General features: G+C 57.4%; 1 protein-coding gene across 6 annotated transcripts in view; it reads left to right on the plus strand.

The window, feature by feature from the left end:
• The first annotated feature begins 18763 nt into the window (after nt 1-18763).
• The window catches only part of NTRK3 (neurotrophic receptor tyrosine kinase 3), a 351764-nt gene continuing 344707 nt past the window's right edge, over nt 18764-25820 (plus strand). For 5 of the 6 annotated variants that reach the window (XM_073226998.1, XM_073226999.1, XM_073227000.1 and 2 more), the window contains exons 1-2: nt 18764-19259; nt 19368-19630. In XM_073226998.1, the coding sequence (XP_073083099.1) occupies nt 19383-19630 (248 nt within the window). In that variant the 5' untranslated portion in view covers nt 18764-19259; nt 19368-19382. The remainder of the gene's footprint in view (nt 19260-19367; nt 19631-25820) is intronic. The other variant, XM_073226997.1, reaches the window with a different exon arrangement.

Below are 25820 nucleotides of genomic sequence, written 5' to 3' on the forward strand. Positions count from 1 at the left end.
AGGGGTGCTGCCGAGTCCTGCAGTGCACGGTCGGGGTCAGCCCCTCCGCGAAGATGGCCCAGCCCCATGTATCAGTGGTGTTGAGGTTTTGAAACCCTGGTCTAGGGTCCCCAAAAAGAAATAGGCCTTTAAAGGAAATCTTTGGAAATACTTGTCGGCTTTCATGCTCCCGGTCAGCATGGCATTCCTGCTGCTTCACCTCTAGGCGGTGGTGACTTCTTTTCACCATATACTGGAAGGAAGTCCCACCAGGTGGAGTTCTTTGGGAAGCACTGGATTGGAGTCAGCGGGTGATCTCTCTGTCTTTTGCATACTAGTTACGCTAAATATAATTTTTTATTTTTGAGGCATTTATCAAATCTGTCTGCCTTGTAGATCAGAAAAGTCACCCTGTAGAGATGTGAGAGATTTACTGCTTGACAGGGAAAGGGATGGTGGGATCAGGCCCAGGTTCCTTACCTTGGGGCCGGGGTAATGAGTGTGGAGAGAGGGAACAGAGAAATCTGGAGTGAGTCATTGATCCTGGTTGCAGGGATTGGCAGGAGGGGAGTGGTCAGAGAGGCTTAAAGATGGAGAGTATGGGAGGATGGGCGCTCCAGGAAAGAGGGAGGGCCAGGCAGGACCATTCTTGGGCTGTGTGCCCAGCAGGGACAGTAGTCCCGGGAACTGTGGGGACCAGAGGCAGGGGGCAGGTGAGGAGTGAGGCTCAGTGTACACCTAGAACTCGGGAATGGATCTGGCTTCCTTGGGGACTAGGAGAAGATCTGAGAAGAAACAAAGGCAGAGAAAGACAATGAAGGAAGAGGGGGGGGGAGGGTGTGAGAGGAGAAAGAGGGGGAGAGGGCGGCAGAAGCAAAGGGCATAAAGTGGGTGCTCAGGGGTCCGTGCAGGCTGGGTAATGCCCCAGTGGTCAGCTTACCTCCATGTCTCCATGCACCTAGCCTAGTAGCTTTGTGTCCCAGACCAGTGGGCAGGGGGTCGTCTTCTTGGCAGGGCCCCATCAGAGGGGCACAAAAGGGAGCAAAGTGGAAGAGCAGAAGCCCAAGGTCAGGGTCAGAACTCTTGGGCGGGACCTCTGAGCCCTAGAAGCCTGGGCACCTCCTGCCCCCAAGCTGATTCCTTTGTGTGCAAGGGTGCATCTTTTCTTGGTGTGACAAAGGCATGCATAGTAGAACCCCCAGGGGCTCCCCTTCCCTCTTCTCTCCCCCGGATGGCTGTTGTCAGAAGCCCCGGTCTGCCCTGGGAGAAGACTGGCAGAGGGACGGGGCGCATGTGAGGGCAGGGGGCTGGGGCAGGGAAGGCACCTTGCACTCCTCCCTGGCACTTGCTGTTTCAGACCCACTGAAAAGTCTGTTCCTCCTGGGGATCTCCGCTCAGATGCAAGTGACAAGACTGCTCGACACGATCCCTTTACCTGACCCCTCTCGCTTGGCCATCTATTGAGAGCTCTGGTGTGTGTGCTTCTCCTGGAAGCAGCATCCCGTTGTTCAGGCTCCTTGCCTGGCACAGACTCTGTCCTTTGCAGCTGCCCCCACGCCACACCACAAAACCCGACTGCTTCCTCACATCCCTAGTGACATGGGTGCTCACGGGCTTGTGGGAGAACGGAGTCCTGGTTCCCTACTCACCCTCCCTTCAGAGCTTACTTTATGCCCCCAGTGGCTTTTGAAAATGTCCCTCTTTGGGGTTCCTGGGGCACCTCACGTTTCTCCATTGTGGTCAGTGAGGGACTGGGCTGCCACTTGACATGTCACCTCACAGCCTGATCCTTCTGCAGGGTCTTTGAGGAGCCTGTTGTCCACCCATGGGTTCTTCAAGCTGGGGCTGTGAAAACACATGCCCTTTCCTCCCAGCCGTTATCTCCCTTGATGTTCCCGTCATTCAGGATAAACTTTTGAGAGCAGTGCTGTCCCGTAAACTTTCTACTGTCTTGGAAATGTCTTATGTCTGCACTGGCCAGTATGGTAGCTGCAAGCCACGTGTGGCTACTGAGCCCCTGAAATGTGGCCAGTGGGACTGAGCACTATATTTTTGAATTAAATTAAATTAGTTTTTAATTGACTGCCATTTAGACTGGCACAGCCCCAGATCAGTAACAGCAGCTGCCCTTAGGACCCTGTTAGAAATGTAGACTCCCTGGCCGCAATCTCTGGGAGTGGGCCCCCGCCGCCAGGGGACAGCCAGCCCTCCAGGATTTTATGCACAGTGACGCTTGAGAAGCAGTCGTCTAGAGCCAACTCCTTGGGAAGCTGCAGCTCATCTCTGAACGCCGTCACTCTTGTCACCTGGACCTTCGGAGAGCCAGGGTTCTCAGAAAATGGCTCCAACCCACCTTCTGGTCTCTGCACTGGGGATGCTGTCCACACCTCGGGCAGCGGAGGTGAAACTGGCTGGGCTGGTGCTTCTCACACACCCCCACAGCACGCACCAGACTGTGGGGAGTTCTGAATAATGAATGCAGCTGAGAGGGGCGCTGGCTTTTTCCATCGCTTGATGAGCGCGGTCCCCTGTGGGTGAGGTGCACAGTCAACACCTACCCCAGGAGCCATCTTCCCGGTGAGAGCAGGCCTCACCCCCGCCTTTTCTCCTTCGCCCACGGAAGCGAGGCTGAGAGAGGCAGCTGGGGGAGGCTGCCGGCCATGCCCGACAGCTCCGAGCAAGAGGCTGCACAGCGCCCAGTGGCCGAGGGCTTGTCTTTCCTTTTCTTCTAGCCAGGGTGTACTGGGCTTTCCTTCTGGGTCCTGTGCAAAGCGGTGTGTCGTGCTCACCCTTTACATCAGTCCTGTGAGGCAGTATTCTCTCTACTCTTTAGAGGAGAAGCCCCAGGCTCAGAGAGGTTAGGTGCCTTGCCTAAAGCCAACAGCTAGTCTGATTCCAAAGCCCAGTTTTTACCTGCAGCCCCCCGCTTTCCTCTGAGGGGAGCAGGTCAGCTGTGGCCCCTCTCTGGGGCCCCAGGAGGAGGAGACTGAGTTGACACGTCTCCCTTTGTCCCTTCCCGTTCTTCCCTGCTGTCTCCCAGCTAGAGGAGCTGGGGTGGGTCCCCTAGAAGGGCACGTCCTGCGCAGCTGCGTCCAGGAGGGGCAGTCTGGGCAAGTTCATGCAGGCTGCCCAGAGCGCCCGGGTACAAGAGAGGTGGCACTGATTGGAAGGAGGGTGCTTCTCAGCACCGGCACTGCAGTGGCTGGAGTGCAGCCCCTCTGGGGCCTCAGAATTCCCAGGATAGCTTAGTCCTTCCTTCTCCAGGAAGATGCCCTCCAGCACCTCCCATGTCTCCACGGCCTAGTTCTAAGCTTCATTCACTTGCAGCCTCTTCCCTTTTGCCCCTTTCAGCTCCTGCCCTGCTCTCACTGTCTCATACCCCTTTCCTTCCTGGGTGTAAATTGTCCCTGGGTCTGATTGCACCAGCTGGCCTCCTGTTTCCTTCACAGTGTCTGCGTCACCTTCCAAGGTTGCTTTATGTCCTTGGGTGGCGAGATGGGCGTCTCGGGGGCGATCAGGGTGTGAACAGGTGTGACAGCCAGGCCAGTAGTGACATCAGGAGCCCTAGAGGGAGAGGCGGCAGCTCAGCCTTTGCTTTCCCCGCTGCGGCCAGTAGGTGGTGCTAGATGTCAGCCGAGGCCCAGCTGGGACCCCGGCGTCGCAGGCAACCCGCAGCCCTCCCTTGCAGGAAAGGCCTCTGACTCCAAGCAGCCCTTTTGGTACAGGTGCAAGGCGCTGCGACTGGAGGGCTGATTGGCTGATTGGCTGATTCAAGGAGAGGCTAGGGGTACGCGACTGTTCGCCCGCACTAAATCTGGTGGCCCTTATGGGCTGGCGTCCCACCTAGGACTTGGGCACTAGTTGAAAAGAGAGCCTGCCTCACCTTTTCCTCCGCAAGGAGATCAGAACAACTGGGGTGCAGAAACTCGCCTCCACCCTTGCTCAGACATCCCCTCCCCTAAGCAGGGGTGGGCTCACTCTCTTCCGGGTGCCCGCGGCAAGCTTTCCTTCACACACTGGGGGACTTGGTACAGGTGAAAAGGAGTTGTTTCCACAGCCCCTTCCTCAGGAGACGGTCAGCTCTTGGAGGTCAGTTCTAACCACCTCCATGTCTGTGTGCGCAACGCAGCGAACGGGCCAGTGGCAGTGCAGAGACTTCCCCTTGGACGTGTTCAACAACACAGGGGGTCCCTCTGCCTGGGGTTTTAGGAATGGCCCAAAGGATAAACAGTGGGAGGATGGCCTTGAAGCCCCTCTGGAAGCCATCGCCTGCCTCAGGACTTCACACACATGTGTTGAATATGCTTCATTTTCCTTCAGTTGATGACCATCTAGTGCATGCCTACATCTCTCTAGGCAAAGAAGCAGCCCCACAGAAGAATGACGTGGAGCCGGGGCGGTGGGCTCTGGGACTGGTCCTAGCTCCCTGGGTGTGCCGGGCTTGGAGGCAGGTGGGATTTTTGGGGCTGACCAATCAGAAATGGAAAGGGAGGCCTTGCTTGGATAGGACCTGGGCTGGGGGGCTTAGTGGGCACAGCCAGTAAGGGCGAGGGGAGGGATACTGTGCAGGGAGGGAAGTGAACAAGCATCAAAGTGATTTGGGTGGGGGTTCGCTCCTCAGACGCAGATTATTTGTCCCTGGCTGAGACTCCAGCCCTGCAGAACATGCACTTTTATGGAAGACTTGGATGAAGGACTTGTAGAGGACGTGACATGGGGAAGGAGTGGGTACTTTCCAGGATCCTTTAAGATCTGGACAGACAAAATGAGGGATGTACCGATGAGGTGTGATACAATGGGGATAAAAGGAAAGCCCTGCCCCCAAAACCAGGTGGACGCCGGGAGCTTCAGAGCTGCCCCTGTGTAGACTTTAGTGCTGCTAGTTGATAGGAGTCAGCCGTGGGGTGGGAGTGCCGTATACGTGAGCTTGTGTTTGGGGAAGGTTCAGAGTGGACATGTGAGCTCTGGCGTGCTCTGGTCACCTGCTCTTGGAATGTTCTATCCCGTTCTAGGGAACTCTCTGTGTGATGCATTCAATACCAGCTTGTGCTGAAGCCTTCACCCTTCTCCCTTGTCACTTGCCAATCTTTGTGGCCATCTCCCAACAAAAGATGTGATGTGCTGAAACAGACACCAAGTGTCGCACAGGACGGGAGGTGCAACACCAGCCTTGTGTCTGGTGTAGAAGGGTCCTGAGCTCTTTGTCGTGGAGACAACCAGGCGTGGGGAGCCCACGGCTGCGGGTGAGCATGTCTGCCTGTGCTGAGGTGAACGTTGGCCAGACATGACAAGGGCCCCTCAGGAGGGGGGGTGAGTTCCCTGGAGGTTTACAAGCCCAGGATGGGGTTGAGTTGGAAGCCCCTGTGCCTCCATCTGGGCCTCAGAGACTAAGAGCAAGTCTCTCTCTCTCCTTTGCACCGGGGGCTCCGTTGGGTCCACTTAGCCATAACCTGGAGCAGCTGGAAGGGTCAGTGGTCTCATAGCTCCTCCTCTCCTGTCGGCCCTGTGGCCATGCCAGCTATTTGCTGAGCCTGGAATTGCTAATGGCAGTGAATCCCCTTGGGTCTCTGGGTGAGGACAAGGGCCAGCAGCAGAGCTCATGTGATCATAGGCCCCAGAGGCAGGACAGCTCAGACGCGAAGGCTTCCGTTGCTCCCCTCCTCCCATCCCGGCAAGGAGCTGGGGCTCAAATCCTAGCTCTGTGATCTTGGGCAAATCAGGAGACCTCTCTGAGCCGCAGCCTGGGCAGGTCCTATCATGGGCCGCCGCTGGCAGCCGTCCTCCCCACCTCCCATGATACGTCATGTGAGGCACCTTCACCCCGAGGCTGATGGGCCCTGGCTGTGCAGCATATGGGGCTGGAGTTCAGGGGACCCACCTTCCTGGTTTGCCCTGGACAGAGGGCTTCCTGGGAGGCAGCACTTTCAGTGCCCAGACTGGAAAAGTCCTGGGCAAAGCAGGACAAGTTGTTACCTTAGCTGAAGTCCGCATCATCTCTCTTACCCGCCGTGGCTGGTCCTGCCAGCGGCCCTCAGCCAGGGATTTACTGACGGACGGCCAGGGACAGGTGTTAAGGGTTGATGCTCCGTCTCCACATTCAGCACTGCTTGCAATCCCCCAGAGCTCGGGGGCTGAGGGCAGCACCTCCCGAGGTTTGGGGGTGCACTCCCCCTTCTCATTTGGCACACATTCATTTCCCCCTGGCACGTCTAGTGAATCTTGAACTGAACAAGGGTTTCTCCTCCTGTTCACCCCATGTTGGGGGCTGGTGCTCTGGGCCGTCCGCTGCTGCAGTGAAGGGGAGCAAGGGGAGGGGGAGGAGCCGCACACTGCGGCTGAGCTTGTAGGGGGGCCCCAGCCTCTGCTGTTTGCAGCCACAGTGAACATGGGCAGCCGGTGGCCTCTAGCTGCCTGGGTGTTGTTCTTGCCAACACCTGTCCTGGGCTGGGCAAAGTTGACATTTGGCTCAGTGCATGACTCGCCTCGGAGCAAGGGAATCATTTGTGGTTGCTGGTCAGTTCTCAAATATTTGGACTTCCTTTCAGGTCGTCAGAAGGCCCCGCGGGAGCGTGAGGCCCGTTTCCCAGTGACCATGGGATCTCACATCGTGAGGGTCCTGCCTTGGGAAAACACATTCCAACTTCACCTGGAGTTAGGCCGGGGACTCAGTGCCACCTGCCTTCAGCGTAAAACTGTCCAGAGACCATATTGCTCCATTTGCAAATTTTGTCCCTGGGACCCAAAGGAAGATTCTGCTGGGATGGAAGGTGGGGGAAAGGAAATTTTCTAGTTTAGCTCCACAAACATTGGATCAACACAGATGCTGGGCTGTGTGCAAGTGCCTGGGCCCTGGTTGTAAGGAGCCTGGCATTCTGAGAGGGAGACCCGTCTCTGCTGTGGGAGCCTCTGATCCATACTGGAATCAACGCTAGCCAGCGTCCTCTACCTCTGAACAGATGGGGGCAGAGTAGGTAGGAGCAGAACTTGGGGAGCTCTGCTAGGGAGGTAGGGTGTCCAGGGCCTTGACAGCTAGGCAGGATTTTGACAGGTAGAAGCTGTGGAGACCTGGGAAGCAAACGCACAGGGCTGGTAAGGGTGGGCAAAGGTGAGGCATGCGGGGAACTGGAGCCCAGGGGCCGGCGGCGAGGGTGCTGACCAGGGAAGGAAAGCCGGACCCTGGGAAGCACTGGACCCTGGGTGACGGAGGCTGCAGTGGGGTCCTGTAGACGCTGGGGACCTTCAGAAGGTTTCAAAGCAGAAGAGGGCCAGAAATCTAGCTTTTGACAGAATGTCCGCCACCCTGTGGCCTCCACCCCTCACTGCCTTGTCCTTTTTATTCTCTAACGAGGTGCTAGCCCTGCCTTTCTGAGGTGGTGGAGCCTCCCCCTGTCCTTCTGCTGGATCCCCCTGCGCTCTGGCTGCGTGGGAGGCAGAGCTTTGAGTCCACACAGACCTAAACCTGCTCCTGGTCGCCTTCACGTGCAACTTCAAGCTTAACCTCCGTGAGCAGCCCGGCCCTCCGCCTGCAAAGGGAAGCTAGTGAGAGACCTTGCTGGGAGGTCAGGAGACCACGCCTGCGCTGGGGGTCTTTGTCCTGCTCTCCCTTCCTGCCCTGCCCTCTTCGGGGTGGCCCTTCCGAGAGGCAGGTCGCTTCGGCTGGGGAGCCAGTGGGCAGCTCCAGGTGGCATGGGCCTCCTTGCTGGGCTTTCTCTGGATGCCGCTGGCCTTTAAATTCCCTCCCTGTCTCCCTGACAGGATAACAAGGGCACCAATCAGCTGTCAGCATTCATTTCATCCTTGGGCTGGCAGTGGATTGTCCTAGCAAGGCTCCAGGCGTGTCTGCAGAAGACCAGCTCCCTAAAACCAGGGAGGGTGATGGGCTGGGGCTAAGGGGCTCAGTTCAGGGCACAGCCAGGCCCTGCTAGGGCCACAGAGCTGTGCGAGGGACAGCCAGCCAGAGCGTGCAAGGGGCACCCACATATGCAGGTGGGAGGCTCCAGGGTTCTTCTTTGTCACTGTCTTGGGAAGTAGAGTTGATGTTTAAAGGTGAGGGTTGCTGGGAGTGAGTGGATATTCCCGTCCTGCACCACTTCAGCCCAAGAGTTGGCTGGAGAGTAACGGGGGGCCTTTCTGTCCACTAGCCCCCAGCATGGCGTCAGCAATTTGGCCCTCCTTAGGAAAGGTCAGCTGAATCGGGCCCCCTGCAAGAAATGTTCTTGGTATTTTTAGAAGCTTTTCAAGCCTGCTGCTCCTGAGCTTAGCAGGGGGCACTGGGAGCCTTTGCCAGTCTAGCCTGGTGCAGTCCAGCCCCAGCCTAGCTCCGTTCTAGTTCCAGTCCAGCCTAGCCTGCCTCTCTCATAGCTCAGGCTAGCGAAGGTAGCCGCCTCTGAGCAGAAGCTGGTGTGATCAGTCGGTAAGGCTAGGTGGGTAAATCCTGGTCTCTCTCGACTACATAGTGTGAGCCTGAGATCCTACCCGCTTCTCTGCCCCAAATCTATCATGTGGCTTTGAGGAAGTCATATTGCCACGTCATTCCCATCTGTACAATGGAGAGGCCATTCTATTTACCTGCAAACCCATTTTGGAAAAGAGGCAAGATAACTAGGAATCCAATAAACACCCAAAACTGCTGTAGCCTGCTGGATTCTGGGAGATTGTTGGAAGCCCCGAGTGAGGTCATGTCAACGAATTTTGTGTTCCTTGGAGAAAGATGCTTTGAGAGATGATGTCATAAAAATCTGTCATAAAATGCTACTGTGCTAAAAAGATAGCTTTCCATTTGGGGAGAGAGGTATGTGGTCCTGGGCGGGGGGGGCAGCGGTGTCTGGGACATGAGGTTCCGAGAGCTCTGTCCAGAACCTGTTTTTTTGTTTTGTTTTGAATGGCAGAATGGATGGCTTAGAACAGAAGCCTTGTGGTCTTAACTAGCTCTGGGGCCTTGGGGACATAACTGAGTCATCTTGGGCCTAATTTTTCTACCTATAAAATGTCAGGCATGGGGGAGGAAGGGTTTGACTAAATGTGTGCTTCTTAAAACAGTAAGTGTCCATGGATAGTACTGTGTCAAAACACCAGGGATCTTTGAGGGTCCAGGGGTAACAAGCACAGCGTGCACCTGCCAGGAGCCCTCACCTTCCTCCATGGAGAGATTTTAAGACATTAGTTTACGCCGTGACATACATGGACATGTCATGTGGTAGGGTGACATGTGCATATTTTTATTTCAGTTTAATAAAATGTGAGACCCTGAGGAAAGTTCATGCCTGCCGCAGCCCCCCACCCCCACAGGGAGTCCATTCCCCTCTGTGCTTGGGGCTTCTGGTTGGAGAAGTGTGAGCAACGCTGTTCTGGGTGATCTGTGATGCCGGCACCTCAAATGCTAGCATTCTGTAGTTATAAAAGCTGCTCTATTATTATCAATATTATTGTCGGTATGGGTGTGTGGGGAGGATGGGGTTCGTGATAAACTGACCTTATAGGAAGCTAGTTCTGTCATCTTTCTTATTCCTACAGTCTTAGGCCTGGAAACTTCCAGGGGATTTGGAAACCAAAGGGAAAGTAAGCTGGTTCTTCGCCAGCAGGAATGAAGGGAGAGAAAAGTGGGAGTCAGGAAGTAGAGTTGATATTTAAAATGTTCTGTTCCGAATCTTCGTATCAGCGCTAACAGACTAAAAGCAGGGCTTCCAACTTCATTGGGCACAAGGGAATGACGATCCCTTGCAACACCCGTTACCAGGCATACTCCCTGTCCCAGCCTCAGAGGTGCCTCCACCATACACAGCACCATGCACGCACCCTCAACCCTGCTTCCCCCTGCTGCACCCCTGTGGAGGAGCCCAGCACCCCCAATCTGCCCACCTGCCACCAGCTTCCCACCTCCTGTGCTCACCCTGCGAGGTGGGCACCTGGCAGGTTCCTGCCTCAGCATCTGCACCTGCCCACCCTTCCTCATCGACTCTCTCTGTCCCTGCCCACAGCCTCCCCCAGGCTTCAAGCAAACACTTGTTCACCTCATGTAAGATCAACAGTAAACACTGTGGAACCTGTTCAAAGGCTCATGTGCATCCCCTCAAATTATTCATTTGTTTATGACAGACACTTGGTAGGACATTCGACGGGGTTGCGGTGCTGGCAGCCCACCTCTAGGATTCCTACCCTTCACCCTGAGAAAGCTGGGCAGGGTCTCCTCTTGGGAAGGGTTAGCTGGGCGTTGGGTGAAGCCCGCTCACAGGGCAGGCTGCAGATTAATCATCTCCCCTAACAAAGCCTCCCAGCCCAGGGATCCCTATTATGGGAGAAAACCCCACAGAGGGCTGTTGGCATGCAAAAGGCCAGGGGGTCCTTGACCCTCTCCCCTGCAGGGCGGCAGCCTCCCCTTCCCTCACCGCCACACTACGGGGCAGTTTACTGTAGGAAGTAGCCCAGTGCGGTGCGTGTAGTGATGAAGGTGTAAAACCTCGCTCAGACCCCATAGCAGCTGCGCGACCTTGGACACATAATCTCTTGGGTTCTGTGTCCTCATCTGAGAAACAGGATGCCCACGAGGAGCCAGTGAAATCATGCATGTAAAGAGCATACACACGTCACATGCAGAAGTCATAGCAGCTTTATTGTCATTTGCTGTCCTGTGCATCTTCGCCCCCAGGATGGAGGGAGGTGGTCCACTGCATCCCAGGGTGACTCTCCCCTCTTATTATGTGGGTGAAGCCTCCGGATGGCCCCTGCTACACCTAAACCCAGTGGGGGTGCTGAGCCCGGCACAACCCTTACCTGAAGGTTGGAGCCTTTCGGGGAGCAGTGCTCTGGGGACCGCCACCCAGGCTGGGGGAGGGGAGCGGGTGTAGAGGTCACTGCTTGCTGAGAAAGTCGCCTCCAGAGCAGGTTGGGCAGGGGTCACAGCTGGCCAGCCAGAGTGTCGGGCTCCTGGACTCCTTTTCTTGGATGTTTCTAGAACTTGACACCAGGAGGAGGGCATCTCAGGGAAGAGCAAGTGTCCCTGCCTTTTGAGGGTTATCTGGCCTGACGACTACGAGTTGGATGAACTCACTGTCTTCCGGGTCTGTCTCCTGGACGCCCTCCTGCCCAACGGCACCCTTGCCCCGTAGCTCAGGGGTCTGACCCAGCAGCCAGGGCTCCCCAGGGCTGGTTAGCACCCTGCCCGCTGCCACCTCCATCTCGGAACCCCCTGGTTCCCTGGCAGTGCAGCTGGCTCTGTGGGCTGGGGAGGGGGCGGAGGACCAGGCAGCAAGCCTGTGGGAGGGAGCTGTCCTTAGCTCCAAAGGCGAGTGTGGCTCCTCACGCCCCCTCCCAACATAACACTTTCCCCAAATGCCCACACTGATGTCTCAGCAAATCAGACTGATTTTTTTTCTTTTTTTTTTGATTTTCCACTTGCTCTTGGTACCTACTTAAATGCGTGTGTGTGCACGCTGTTCCCGGTAGGGAGGAAATTGGAACCTATGTGGTGGTTTCTTGCCCTGAGTCCCAGGCAGATTGGCAGTCTCTCCTCTCTGAGCCTGAGGACTTTGGGGCGCCTCCTCTCCAGCCCTCTGAGCCTCCGGAGGTCTGTGCTGCTCAAAGAAGTAGAAGCCAGCAGGGCGGGCGGAATTTGTGAGCACCCTCATATGGGGGCTGAGCCATCTGGTAAAGGGTGGGCCCCCTAGGGAAGAACAGAAAGGAGAGGGAGGGAAAGGAGAATCTATTCTGTGCCAATCCCTGGGCGAGGTGCATTATGTGCATTTTATGATTTCACTCCTGAAACTCCACTGCAGGGGAGACACCCCTGAGCAACACCCGAGAGCACATTTTTCAGGCCAGGAGGATGGGGCTCAGAAGGTACCATGATATGCCCAGGTTTGTAGCCAGCAGGTGCTGGGGCTGCGGCAGATTTGCACGGGGCTAATGCTCCTGCTGTAGCTGCCCTCTGAGGAGAGAACGTAGTGCGAGTTGTGGATGGAAGCTGTTGCTTTGGCATTTCCCTCCCTCGGAGATCACCTGGTAGTGGAGAACTGCAGGCGGGTCAGGTGTGAAATGCAGACGGAGTGTGCAAAGGTCCTGGTGTCCCCTGCCTGGTGAGCAGGAAGCAGTGGCTATCATTGGTGCAGTGTCTCATGTCCCTGAGGCGTTTTTATGTCTAACATCTTATTTAGTCCTGGGATCGTTGCCCCAGGCGCAAAGAAGGAAGCAGGGGATGAGGGAGATTAAGTAACATGCCCAAGGCGACCCAGCTCCCAGGTGTTTGAAAGTGAGTGGGTGAGTTAATGTGGAGCTGGGTCTGAAAGCCAGCCTTCTAGGAGGCTGAGGCTGAGGCAGGGGTGGCTGCTTCGGTGAGCAGCAGGTGGCCAAAGGGCACTGTTGAGGGCGGTGATGGCACAGCAGGAGCCTCAGAGCTGACCCGGAGTGGGTTTGAGTGGTCCAGAGGGACAGCAGAATGAGTGGGGGCACCAGGAGATGGGAAGAAGGGTTTGGCTTTCTACAGGATAGAAGGTAACGGTGGCTGGACCTGGGCTCAGCCCCCAGCTCGGTGGGGGAGCCTGCTGAGGGCCCAGGTGGTCTGGCATTGCCCTGGAAGCTGTTGTTCCCAGCCTCCTCCTGACTTTGTTGCTGAAATCAGGAACTACTAGTCTTTCTACTCCCGGAAGCCCCTAGATGTTTTGCACTGGTAGGCACCAGTTTGTGGTAGCAAGTGTAACTCTGGGGTGCAGAGAAGGTGGTCGGCTCAAAGTAACCCACTTCAGTCCCAAACCTCTCTTGGGGGGCACACATAGTGTTTTCAGGAGCAAAAACCTTCACTAAATAACCCCCAAATGTGTGGTGGTGTCCCCTTGGGCTGGCACTGAGGTAGGCCCTGGGAGAATCGAGAGAATAGCTGGGATGGTTCCTGGTGCATTCAGTCTGGTGGGAGGCAGACACTGAGCCCTCGTTTACAGGGCCAAGTGGTTCAAAAGGGCAGGGGTTTGTTTAACAAAAATCCCTAAGGCATCTATTCTGTTTTCAATACTGTTTAAGGGGCTGGCAAAGCAGTAAATAACACAGGCACGGTCCTTGTCCTCAAGGAACTTACACTGTAAAAGCTGGTAGCAGGAAGAGCATTCCCTCGGAGATCAGGAAGACGCCCGGATGTCTCTGGCTCACAGTGTCCGTTTGAGTTCAGTCCTCTGCCAAGCAGAGGCCAGTGTTCCCAGCTGCCCTCTGGTCAGTAAACAGGTAGACTGCTGGGTGTTGTGCAAGATGGGGTGATGTAAGTTACTGTGGGACAGCTCAGCTGGGGAGGCATCTCTGAGGGCTGTGCCTATGAAAGAAGGTGGGTGTGGGGAATACAGGGCTCACAGGAACCCCCCCCCCCATTGGAGGTGCTGCCTGAAGCCCCTTCTGACCACCCTCTGGGTGCTCAGCCCTCTGGTTCCCCAGAAGCCTGATGATTCCTAACACCTTGATTTTATTCCTTGAATCCAGCTCTCTGCAGGAAGGCAATGGCCAAGCCTCGGCCAGGAATGGTGCTGCATTGAATTCCCAGCCCAACCCGATGGCTCATGGTCTGTGGTGACTGAGCAGGAGCTACCCCCCTACTGATGGACCAAAGCCAGCCCCTGCCCAGAAGCAGCAGCAAGCTGGCGGGGGCACCAGGGAGGACTTTGGGGTTGCCTCTCAGTTCCCAGTGCCTGCTGTGTTCCCAAGGGACCTGGGGCTTGGTCTCTCTGTCTGCTTCTGACTCTGGTATTTAGGCATCAAGGGAAGAGTGTCCGTGGGTGGTGGCTCTACCTGACAGACCTGCATCCTCACCAGAAACTTGCCAGGGTCGCTGCTCTGCGCTTGGGGGATGACATTATGGTGGCTGTGTGTTGGGCTGGTGGTGGCTTGGAGCCCCCAGGCTGGGGCAGTAAAGCCCTCTGGTAACCTCACAAGTGGAATAATGAAGCTGACACTCAGAAAGCTTACTGTGTGTCAGGCACTATTCAGAGTGCCTTTTTACATAATCTTACAACAATATTGTGAGTTATGGTTAAACCCTGTTTTGCAGATGGGGAAACTGAGGCATGGAGAGTAAGTGCCTTTCCCAGGTTCAAATGCTGTTTGTGAATTCAGCTCAGTGGGTATCTTGCATGACACCACATTTAGTCCCATTAGAGCTGCTACTCTCTTGTCCCCAAGGTCAGAGCACCGTAGCTGGCATGACTTGGACACTGACATGCACTGATGAACCTAAATGTGTCACCCGTGACCACAGTGTGGGAAGGATCAGAAAGCTGTGCTTTCAACGTGTTGGGAAGGACCTGAAGATACTTCGCTCAGAGAAGAGATGGGAGGTGGGCAGTCTCCTGACTGGCTTGTAGGAAAGAGACAAGACTTTTCCCTGCATTCTAGGTGGGCTCCTCGGGTTCCACATTTGTACCAAGGGCGGCAGCTACAGGGAGGCTGGTTTCACTATTTCCATCTGAAGGCTCTCCAAGGAATAAAGCTGTTGGACGACAGGGTGGGAGGCCGAGGGTGGTCTGAGCTCCCTTCCCTGAAGGGATAGGGGTGGGCACTTGGGGCCGCTGTTGAGAGATTTCTGCATCAAGGGGGACTGTGGGTCTTTGGCCTTGGGAGCTCTTTCCAGCCTAGGGACTTCAGGAATGCCCCCTCCAGGGTGGGTAGGATCACTGGGACAGTGTCTCTGGTAAGGACCCCACCCTCCCTCCAGACACACCCATCAGGGCAGGACAGGACAATCTGGGTATCCCCCAGGGAATCTCCCTAATGGACAGGAGGGATGGTCAAGGGGCTCTGTCCACCTGCAGGTGGCTCCAGCCTCCTGGCAGGTGTGTGCCCAAGATCTTGGGACTCTAGTCAGGGTCCTGAGCTGAGGCCTCCTGTGGTTAGATTTCCCTGCTTCTGTGCCTGACTTGTCCCTCTAGTCCCCAGGAGCTGCAGGGCTGTTACTTGCCATGTAGGCTCAAAATCCCCTCCGTGGCACCTGGCCTTCTGAATACCATCAGCTGGCCCCAGCCTCCAATACATCCTGAGCACAGGCCACCCAGGAAACTAGCCTCTTTCTCTGATCCAAGTCCAAAGCTGCTGGCTGCATGTAGCCCTTTGGAACAGCATGTTCTTCAAGTCCCAGTTCTCCCTTGGTCTCCTTTTGTGACCCCTTCCCCCCTATCCCCCATCATCCCCCAGTTCCTTTCCCAGCTGTTAGAGCAGTGGGTCCCATTTGTGCTCCAACTCCTACAGCACAGCTCCTGGGTTCAGGCTGACACCAAAGGAGTATGGTGGGTGAATCCAGAATGACTAGGGCCTGGCCTGCATTCCTGTAATGTGGCCACTGACTCGAGCGTGGGTTCATGGGAAAAGGGAATGTGGCTAGGTTAGAAAGGCGGGCGTATGACCAGTGGGCTGGCAGGGGTGCTTGCAGCGCAGGGAGGCACTGGGAGGCCATGATCCGTAGGTCAGCATGTTGTGTTTGTATGTTTCCTGAGTCTCCACTCCCTTCTTTTCTAGACGGCAGGGAATTTTGTCTTTGGGGATATGTTATAAGCAAATAGCCAAGGAGAAATCTCAGGTGCCATACAGCTGGAACATGCCCTTTGGGATGGGGTGTGTCAGTTTCTCTAGGCATCAGGAAGGCTGCACCACTGCTCTGGGAGGCAGCCTTCGCTCTGGTCTGTCTGGTGTAAGACCACATCCAGATTTTGGGAATAGTCCCAGCTTTTCCGAACCACCAGTACTAGAGGGAATCTGCTCAGCTGTAAAGGGTTTCTAAAGCTTTACTTTCTGTTCAGAAAACTTTGCCCATTGTTGCTGCTTATGATCAGCAGGGGATACACTGGTAAGTTTCCTCATTTCTAAGACTGCAGCTGGCAGCAAGAGATGGCAGCAAGAAGGGTTGTCCCCTGATTGGTGGGGTGCTGAGCTGGGTCATGATCTCTCTAGGATCCAGTGATGACTGCAGACTGGGATGCATGACGACGTGACGGGCCTTCTTCCTTGCCAACCAGGGTATTCTTACCAGGAGACAAGACACCCCAAGTGCTCTGGACCCCTTTTGACCAAGGGGTGGCTGTGTATGCTGGACACTGTCCCCTGCTTCCTCATCCAAATGTGGCCTATCTCAGAGGTTAAGAATTAATGAAACATGAGGAACTTCTCTGGGCAGGCTGAGCACCTTCTTGTACTTTTGTGAAACTTCACAGCTCTGGTTGGACAAGCTCCTTGTATCTGAAATACCTTGTTTATTTCATCCTGAGTAATATCCTGAGAATCCATATCAACGATCCTTCTTTTCTTAACAGTCTCACCAGCCCAGCTCTGCAAAATCAGAGAATATTCAAGCCGGAAGGGAGTTGGTACTTCCCAAACTGTAATGGGCTTGTGAACTGCCTGGGGAGCTTGTTGAAAGGGGTCTTCAGGTTCAATAGGTCTGGAGTGGGGCCTCAGGTGCTGCATTTATAATAAGCTCCTAGGTGATGTGAGTGCTGCCAGTCAGAGGCCCACACTTTGGGTAGCGAGGTGCAACCTAGTCATTTCACAGACGTGGAAGCTGAGGCCCACAGGCTTACGTGATTTGCCTCTGATTGGAAATAGGACTGTTCTCCCCACTTCCATCCGTCATCTGCTTTAAAAAGGGCCTGCCTTCCTCCAAACTGCCACTTCCTGCTCAGGCCCCAAGCTCTGCATAAACATCATCCCATCTCAATCCTACTTTACTGTTCGGATGAAGCCGCTTCGTCCCATCAGGGCCCCTTGCTTCACAGCTTGCATTTGACCATCTCCAAAGGGGCTTTAAAAGTTCTTTATTTGTTCTGACTGTGGACAACAACTCTTCTCTGTTGGACATGTTAAAAATCATTCCTCTATCAAAAAAAAAAAAAGTGCTTGGTGTCTTTAGCCAGAACTATTTCCATTCCAGGCTGGAGGACTGATGGGTAGACTAAATCCACTTGGCATCCCCTGCTTACTGGAATTGCCCCTGGAGTGGTCTGAGAGAGGTTCCCCTGTGTTTCTCTGCTGCCACCTGCCACCTCCTGAGTGGCCAAGCTGGAGCTTTGCACATGCCTCAGTTTTCCTGACTCTCAGCTATTCTAGAGCTAATCCCAGAATGGCACTTGGAGCGGCAGGGAGATTACTATTGGGCCAAGGAGATCAGAGACTGGCCTGGGGCCAGTAGGAAATGGTTTGAGAGTCTAAGAAGGTCTCCACTCTGTCCCCTCCTGCTGGTGCGATGGCAAAATGCCAGTCTAGGGACAAGGCCATCATAGCAACAAGAGGCTAAAAGTCTCATTGAGGCCAATGAAAGGCAGAATGTAAGGGGAGGTCGGGAAAACTGCCTTTTATAGACATGTTCCTCCCCCCTCCAAGTTTACTCGCAGTGACAGTGCCACTCGCAGGCGCCTGGCCTGCCCGTGATTGTGCCTGGGGCAGGCGGGTGGCACTCGCATGCCCCTTCCCCCCACCTTGCCTGCAAGTTGCACGACCTGCTTTGGAATCCGCAGGGGGGAGGGCGGGGGAGCAGCTTTTCAAATGCTGGATGCAGTTGAATCCAGCGTCTCCGCTTCCTCGCTTGCCCTCACCCAGGCCCTCACCCAGGCTCGGGGAGGAGAGCCCAGCTTGCTTCTGCGTGTGAATGCTGTAGTGTGTCTGCCTGCTCCGACTTCCCTAACCCTTTCTTCTCCTTTCGCACAGCGAATGCTCGGGTTTTCTCAGCAAACAGCTCACACTTGGCATTTTGATGTTTTATTAAAAAAAAATCCCTACCAAGGCAAAAACCAGGGACCCCCCTCCTCTCCCGACGGGAAGTGAGCTCTCACCGAAGGCTGCACCTGCTTTGCGCCCCTACCAGGAAGGGGTGCTTGTGTGGGAGGGAAGGAAGGAGGGTTTGCACCCCCGAATCCGGAGAAAGCAGCCCGCCCGCCCCCTCACCCGGCAGCCAGCGCAGCGCACCCAAGAGCCCAGCCAGAGAAGCCGGCCTCTGACAGCGCTGGCCTGATGCTTGCCAAAAAATGCCCCTTGCATCTCAATTTCCCCGGCCGGTTCTCTCGCACGCTCGGCTCGTCAGCGGCCAGCTCGGCTTCCCAGCTCAGCCCTTCCGGCGCCTGTTCCTTCCCGGCTCCCTGAATGTTCCAGACCGTACGCAAAGCCCAGCGCCAAGAAGGCGCAGGGGGAATTGGGGGCACCCACCCGGCCGTGCCCCGCAGTCCCCAGCACAGCCCAGAATCTCGAATATGGATATGAGTGCCATTTAGATGGAGGGTCGCACGCCCTCGGTCCCCGTCCCCGGCTCTGGGTGCCTCTCGGGGGTTCCTGTGCGCTCCCGCACCCCCTCGTCATCGCCTTCGATGCTGTGCCCCCCCCACCACCTAGGCTCGGGAGCGCTCCCCGGTCACCTCGGCCGCGTCAATTTCACTTCCTCTCGTGGTCGGGATTGCAGCAAAACACCGGGCAGCGCGAGGGCCAAAAAGTGGGAAGGAGCTCGCCGTTCCGCGGGGCGCAGCCGGCTCGCCAACTCCCCCAGCCCAGCCCAGACCCCCTCAATTCCAGCTGCAACTTTTTCCCTTCCGTCTCGGTTTCCCCTTGGCTGCGGCGAGCGGGCGCCGGGCGTGCACTGGGCGAACGGGCGGCTGCGGGTGGCGGTGCGGGCGTGAGCCGTGAGCCGGCGAGTGGGTGGGTGGGTGGGTGGGGAGGGAGGAGGGGAGAGGACGGGCGGGGAGAGAGAAGGGTGTGGGGAGGGAGGGGGAGATTCCGCGCTCCTGCCGCTCCCAGCCGGGGCGGGGGGCGGGGGAGGAGGCCGCGGGGCGGGCGGGGAGGCGGGAGCGAGCGAGCCGAGGAAGGCGCTCGGATAACCCGTGCGTTTCGTAAGGCTCCGAGCACTTGTGCATTTCTGCAGGCGCGCGGCGAGCCATTCGCGGCGGCTGCTGCAGCTCCGACTGCATCCTCCTCCTCCTCCCGGGCTCCGGGTGTGTGCGTGTGTGACTGTGTGTGTGTGCAGGTGTGTCCGTTTTAATTCTGCCCAGTAGGTGGGACTTGGTGACTTTAGCACCATATTTTCCTTTTTTTTTTTTTTTAATTCTTTATTGCTTCCTCGCCGTCTGTTGCAACCCTGCAAAGTCTCGCAGTAGGAGAGCGCGGCTCGCTTCCCGAGCTCCCGGACCCGGCGAGCCGGCGAGCGCCCAGCCGGCCACCATGCCAGGCAGACCGCGCCACTAGGCGCTCCCCGCGGCTCCCACCCGGCGGCGTTGGCGGCGGCGGCCGCGATGGTTTCAGACGCTGGAGGATTTTGCATCTGATCGCTCGGCGTTTCAAAGGCAGAGGCCCCCTCCCCCTCCCCCCTCCCTGCCGTCTTTGTTTCCTCCCCCCCCAGCTCTCCCCACTCCCCCCACCCCACCCCCCTCTCCTCTCCTCCTCTTTTTTAGAAGCAGCGATCGGAGATGGATGTCTCTCTCTGCCCAGCCAAGTGTAGTTTCTGGCGGATTTTCTTGCTGGGCAGCGTCTGGCTGGACTATGCGGGCTCGGCGCTGGCGTGCCCCGCGAACTGTGTCTGCAGCAAGACCGAGATCAGTTGCCGGCGGCCGGACGATGGCAACCTCTTTCCCCTCCTGGAAGGGCAGGATGCGGGGAACAGCAACGGGAACGCCAGCGTCAACATCACCGACATCTCCAGGAACATCACCTCCATGTGAGTCCGGCGGCCGCTCCCGCCCGCGCCCCCGCGTCTCCTTCCCTCCGGTCCGCGGCCGGGAGCCGGCCCTCCGCCCGCCCCAGCTCGCCGCCGTCCCCCCCTCCACCCCGGGCGCGCGTCAGGCTCGCTTCGGCTCGGGAGATGCTCGCGGGCCGCGCCGGCCAGGTGACTCCGGCCCCGGCGGGGCGCGAGCGGAGACGCGCGCGTCTCTCCCCGGAGGGGAGCCCGGCGGGCCGGGGGACACGCGTGGCCCAGCTCCCGCCGCCGCCCCACCTGCCGGGGCTGGTTTGGGGGGTGCGAATCGGGTTTTCGCCCCCCCCCCCACTGAATAGCAACAGTTTGGCCACGCTCAAGTGGCACAAAGTAGATGGGGTTCGGTTCCCCCCGCGGCGGCGGCGGCGCGTAGCCGGGAGGGACGGTGACCGGCGCTGCTCGCGATCTGGCCGACACGGTGAACTGTTTCCTTTTGGAATCGGCCAGACACGCTGACAAGTAAACAAGTCGGGAGCGGGCAGCCCGCGGGGAGACTTGGGGCGCGCCGAGGCCGTCATGGACGCCCACCTCTCCCCTTTCCCTCTCGGCCGCGCGCCCTCTCCAGCCCCATTTTGGGCATTTCCGAGACACCCCCGCCCTTCCCCACTCTCCTGTGCATTTGGGCGCCCACAGATCCCCGTTCCTTTCCGAGCTTTGGTAACTGCTCGGGTAACCCTGAGGCAGGGTCGTGAAGGGGGAGACGGGCTCGCCTGTTTTGGGGATGGGGGTTCCTATGTGATCGTGCAGATCCGTTTATTTGGAAAATTGGACTCTGGCTGGCGTTTGCCTGGTTCTGCCCGGTCTGGGTGAGACCTGTGGTGGCCTGCTCCTTGGCAGGGATGCGGGGCAGAGCGCGGGTGGGGAGAAGGGAGAACTCAGGGCCCAGGAGCCCGCCCATCCTTTCCGTCCCTGACCTCGGCTAGATGACCCCCTCCTGTTCTGCCATCCGAAGAAGGGTGTGGATGGCACCGGGATTGTTCAGGCATAGCTCCTGTCTATCTCGCCTCAAGGTCCCCTGCACTCGGGGACCCTGAAGTGGGTGGGGTGCTAAGAAGGGTTTGCAGCGAAGTCCCGGCTGGGGCCTGAGGAAGGCATATGGGCAAACCCGAGAGGGGCCGAATCTGCCTTTGGCACCGCTCTCCCGGGTATCAGCCCTCCTTTGCCTCAGCCCCAGTGTGGTGCAGCTGCCCAGCCTGGAAGAATGGCAGTCCTGCTCTTTCCAAAGCCCACCGGCCCTCCTGGCCTAATGGAGAGGCTGCTCACAGTCTTGCAGTTCCAGGGCAGTGTACAGCCCGCAAGATGTTCCTGCCTCCAGGCCCGGGAGACAAGCCTGACCGTATCTCTGCTTTGCCATTCACCCCCTTCAACCCAGCTGGCCAGAGATGATGAGAAAAATAGCCAAGGGTGGGGTGAGGAGGGCAGGAGAAACGGGGTGGGCCGAACCCTGCCCCTTCTGCCCTGAGGCCCCAGCATTCCAGCATCCCCAGGGATGCAGGGACAAGGGTCCGGAGTAAGATGGGCAGGGAAACTCCGCCTTAGAAGTGCACTGTCGAGCTGTATACCTGTGTGTGGTGGGAGGTGGGGTTGGGGAAGCTTAGCAGTGGTCAGGGGCTTCCAGGGATTGGGGTGGGCCGCAGGCTGGAGGAAGGGTGCCTGGGTGCCCAGTGTGGGTCTCTGGGAGCTTGGGAGCCTCATCTAGCTTGTTCTTTGCTCCAGGGATGTGTGTACCTGTAGGAAGCCACCGGGAGGCAGGGATGATCGCAAGCATGTAGGCTGGTTATAGCCGCACAGAAGTGTCGCTTCTCTGAAAATGATGCTTGGGGAACAGTGTGATAAGGAAAAGTTGGGCTGGTCTTTCTAGGCAGAGGGTCCAAGATGGGGCTGCTGGAAAGGTTAGCAATGGGAGGGGATGGGGCAGCCTCTTGTTCCCCTTGCTGCTGGAGGACCCCAGAAGGGCACCTGGTGGTGGGGGTGACAGTAAGCAGGAGCGGACTTGGAGCTCCTCCGTGTGTGTTGGCATCTTGGTTTCAGTACTGGGATTCTTTGGCAGGAAGTCAGGACTCCTTTCCTTACTTCTACCCCAAGAGCTGGGGACCTGGATTCCTACAGGAGCTGTACTGAGTGGCAGGTGGGAAAGGGTCAGGGGTCATGGGTCAGATGACCCTTCTTTGCCCCATCTTCTCCCCAGTGCCCTATTATATCTATGGCTGGTATTGACTGAACTCGGAGGAGGGCCTCGCCTTCTGGCTAGAGGCGGTAGGCGGTCATGCTGGCCCTGGGAAGCAGATGTCAGTGTCCGTGTTTTACCCCGCAGGGGATGGAGGGTCCAGGGAAGTAATCTACCCTTGGCACACAGCCCCAGTGGGGAGCCAGGCTTAGCCTCTGTCTGGCCAACACCAAAGCCCAGGCCCCCATTCTGCAGTCTGGAAGGGAGGGGCTTGAGGGCAGAGAGGTGCCTTCCACACAGAGGAGAGGCCCTTCTTTTCCTGTGACCTGCCGAGGGGGCTGCAGCTGAAGCTGGGCTTTGCTGGAGAGGAGGGTATTCTTCTGTTTTTGCTGCTACCAGAGATTGGAGTCGAGGGGCCCCTAGCCTTTCATCAGCCTGAAGCTCTTGGTGCTGGTGTGTGCCTGGGGGTGAAGCTTAGGCATTCTGGGAGATGAGGAAGGGGCTGCATTTCCAGGAGGCCTGGTGGACGGAACCTGGGGTTGGCCTCTCCTGAGCCGCCCTCTTCCTGGAGCCGCCCCCCCTCTGGTGCTGAACTGCTCATACCTGAGTTTTAAAAGGGTCAAGAGAGTCCCCACAGCCCTCCTCGGGGTGGTGTGTAGAGTGGCCTCTGTGTGCCCACTGGAGGGTGGCTGAGGGCACCTCCCATGGGGGCGCGGCTGTTCCCTTAGCATCAGGAGGGAATCAGCTACAGGGCATCAGGGCGGAAGTGTGGGTCTCATCACCCCACCCAAGCCCCCCCTTAGGCCAATCCCTTTACCGCTAGAGCTCTTGACACACTGTAACCTCACCTATAAGGGTCCAGGCGCGGCCGCGCCCAACCAGGCTCTGCCGTTGCAAAGGCCAGGAGGGTGGTGGCTGGGAGATGGGTCGCCTGGGCCTCTGGGCCGGGCCTGCCTGGAGCTGGTTGGCACAGTGCATCCTTTGACTGTTAGAAAGCAGCTTAAGGGGAAAAGATGGCATCTCTGGGCCTGGGCTCTTGGGGTTGGCTACCTGGGCTTGTGAAGATCATGGGCTCTTGGCAAGGGTATTAGCTGCCAGCTGGGTCTCCAAATGAGCCCCAACAGGGTCCCTGATGTTTGCAGCTCCTGACCCCCTATTCCCCTCTGCAGGCCCTCCCCTGGTCAGGCGAAGGGTCCCGGGGCTTTGGCTGCTGTATTGGCCCTTTGATTCTCAGCCTTTCTAAGGATCAAGGGGAGAGCCAGCCTTGACAACTACCAGTGAGACCTGGGACAGAGGCAGGGGTGGGGGCCAGGCCCCAAGTGTGCTATGTTATGGGGTGCAGTCAGGAGCCCCAGGATTGAGCCTATGCCTGAAGGAGGTAGGCAGAGATATGAGGGGCCTTTGAGGTGAGATTAGGAAGGGGGAGAGATTCAGCACTAGGGAAAGAAGCAGGGGCCCTGGGCTCCAGAGGCCCTGTGATTTTGCCTGGAGAGCCTTCTGCAGCCCCTACCAGCCCAGGTCCGTCTTTTGAGGCATACCCTGGGGCCCAGGGCATCAGCTTGCAGCTCCAGGGGCCCTGGGCCTGTGATGGCTTTGGGTAAAACCATCCCAGCCTGGCCCTAGCTCTGGGTGTGCTTGTGTACTGGTCCCCGGAGAGCTGGGCCTGGAGCCTGGGAGGGGCCCCCATCCTGCTGCCTGCAGATGTGGAGTGGGCTGCGGCGGCCGAGGGAGGGACCCCACCTGGCTCCCCTGGCATGCTCTCCGTTCTTGCCCCACAGTCCTGGCCGGGGCCGCCGCCACCTCTCTGCCTGTAGGGGTGGACTGGGCCCCCACCCAGCTGGCTCTTGGGCGGGAGTGAGGGTAGCCATGGTCCTCCTGCAGGACAGCCTCTGCCAATGTTGTGGCATCGTCACTGCCTCCTGGGGTCCCTGTGTCAAGTGCGGTGGTGTATTCTGGCATCACAGACCCCTCCAGCCTGCCTTAAAGGCCTCCAGTTGGCCAGCAGCAGGTGGGAGTACAGAAAGGATGGGACACGTGAATCCCACTCCTGGCTCTTCCCTCCAGCCTTTCTGAGCCTGTGAATTCAACTGTGAATTGAGGCCATAGGGCAGTGTCCCTTCCAGCTCTGACGCATGCCATCCCGGGGCCCTAGGCACATCCCCACGGGTCTCTTCGCAAGGCCACCTCTAAGGCCATCTCCTCCGGGATTGGTGCTGGGCTGGGAGCCCTCCCTCACTGTCCATTTTCCCTCCCAGCTCCTTCCCACCTCTAGGGACCTCTGTGCCACCCAGATAGTACCGCCCAGCCTGGAGTCAGCTGCCCAGACCAAATGCCACCCTCAGCAAGGATATTCTGGGACCTTCAGCCTCTCACCAGAGGCCACACCCCCAGCTTTGTGGCCCACCATTCTCCACCCTGAGCCCAGGGCCAGGAGGAGACATTCCTGTGCAAAGCTCCAGCTCATTGCAGGGGCAGGGGCCTCCGCTGGGCGTGAGAGAAAATGTTAGAATTTCTATTTCAAATTATTGCCTGAAAGAGGAATGCTTAGTATTTAATGTAAGGATTGAAGATGTATAAACATATAATTTAATAAATATGAGTGTTTGGTGGTTACAGGATAAATTTTTTATTGCTTATAGGCCACATAATCCAAAAAAGCTTGGTGCCCACTGTTGGACTGCAAGGGTCTGAGTTTGAGAGGGAGTTCGGATGATAGTAGGAGGGGGTCCACAAGCTCCTGGCTCCCCTTCTTGGCTGTGTTCCATGGAGGGGTTGATCAGTTGGGAGTGGGGACCAGGCTGGGTGGCACAGGGGATCTCAGCGCCCTATCATGATTCCCAAGGCCCCCTAGTCCCCGAGGTCCAAGGCAGTTCTCAAAAGACAGTCCTAGTAGCCCTCGGTCCTCCCTTTGTGGCTATGTAGCTAAGTCTTCGTTTGCATGGAGACCCACAGCATTGATTCTGTCACATGTGCCAGTTTCCAGCTGTTGAGTTTATTTTCGCCACAACCACTTGAAATACCTAAGCAAGGATTGTTAGTCCCGTTTTCCTGATTAATGGAACTGACACTAAAGAGCGGAACCGGGTCCTAGGGCTTGAGATGCACGTCCCACAGGAGGGAAGGTCCAGAAGACACTTGCTGCTCCTCCACGGGACCCGTCTGGCTCTGCTGCCTCCGGTCTCTCCAGCCCCAGGCCTTCAGGTGGACGCCCTGTGACTCCTTGGGGAGATGCAGACCGTTTTCATCCAGAAAGTTCTTTTTCTCATCAGAGGCGACATTAAGGGAATGGCCCATCTGGGAGGGACTTGGGGAGGGCGACTGAGTGCCCTGTCGATTGGGTCTAAGCATGCCCTGTGTGGAGGCTGGACTCGGTCCTCCAGATCCATTGGTGACCAGTGGAACCATCAGCTAGAGTCATCTGCCACTGGAGCCTTGCTGGCTTCTGCTTTGGGAAACGCAGCCAGGTCAGGGGGCCAGGCGTGTCGGCAGTTCTTCTTTGATGGCTTGGATCTTCAAGGATGAGGACCCCAGTCGAGCCCCTAGGACCCCCATGAGGATCGCCAAAGTTCTGCCTCCCCCCGAGTGCAGGACTCACCAGAATTGTGAGCTGGGAGGGCCCACTGCAGTCATCGCTTCCCCCATGTTACCCACCAGGGTCCCGTGAGAGCCCCAGAGGAGAGCAGTGGCTTGACAGCTGCTGGAAGCCTCCTTCCCAGGTGTGGGGGCTGGCACCGCCTCCCCCTGCTCTGCCTGGCGCCTGTTCTAGGCACCCTGACAAAGCCAGAGCCTTGCCCACGACTGTGTCTCCCTCTGGGGCGATGTTTCCAAATCCAGGGTCCCCAGAGGCAGCAACTATGCAAGGCTGGCAGCCCTGGGGCTCCTCACAGCCTGCAGCCCACGCCAAGGAGAAATCCACTCAGTGAGGGCTCTGAGGAGCTCTTTTTACGTTCAGGGCTGGGAACCGTGGGAGCTTGTTCTTTCTTTCTA

The sequence above is a fragment of the Manis javanica genome, chromosome 18, assembly GCF_040802235.1.
Source record: "Manis javanica isolate MJ-LG chromosome 18, MJ_LKY, whole genome shotgun sequence".
In the NCBI taxonomy this organism is placed as follows: Eukaryota; Metazoa; Chordata; class Mammalia; order Pholidota; family Manidae; genus Manis; species Manis javanica.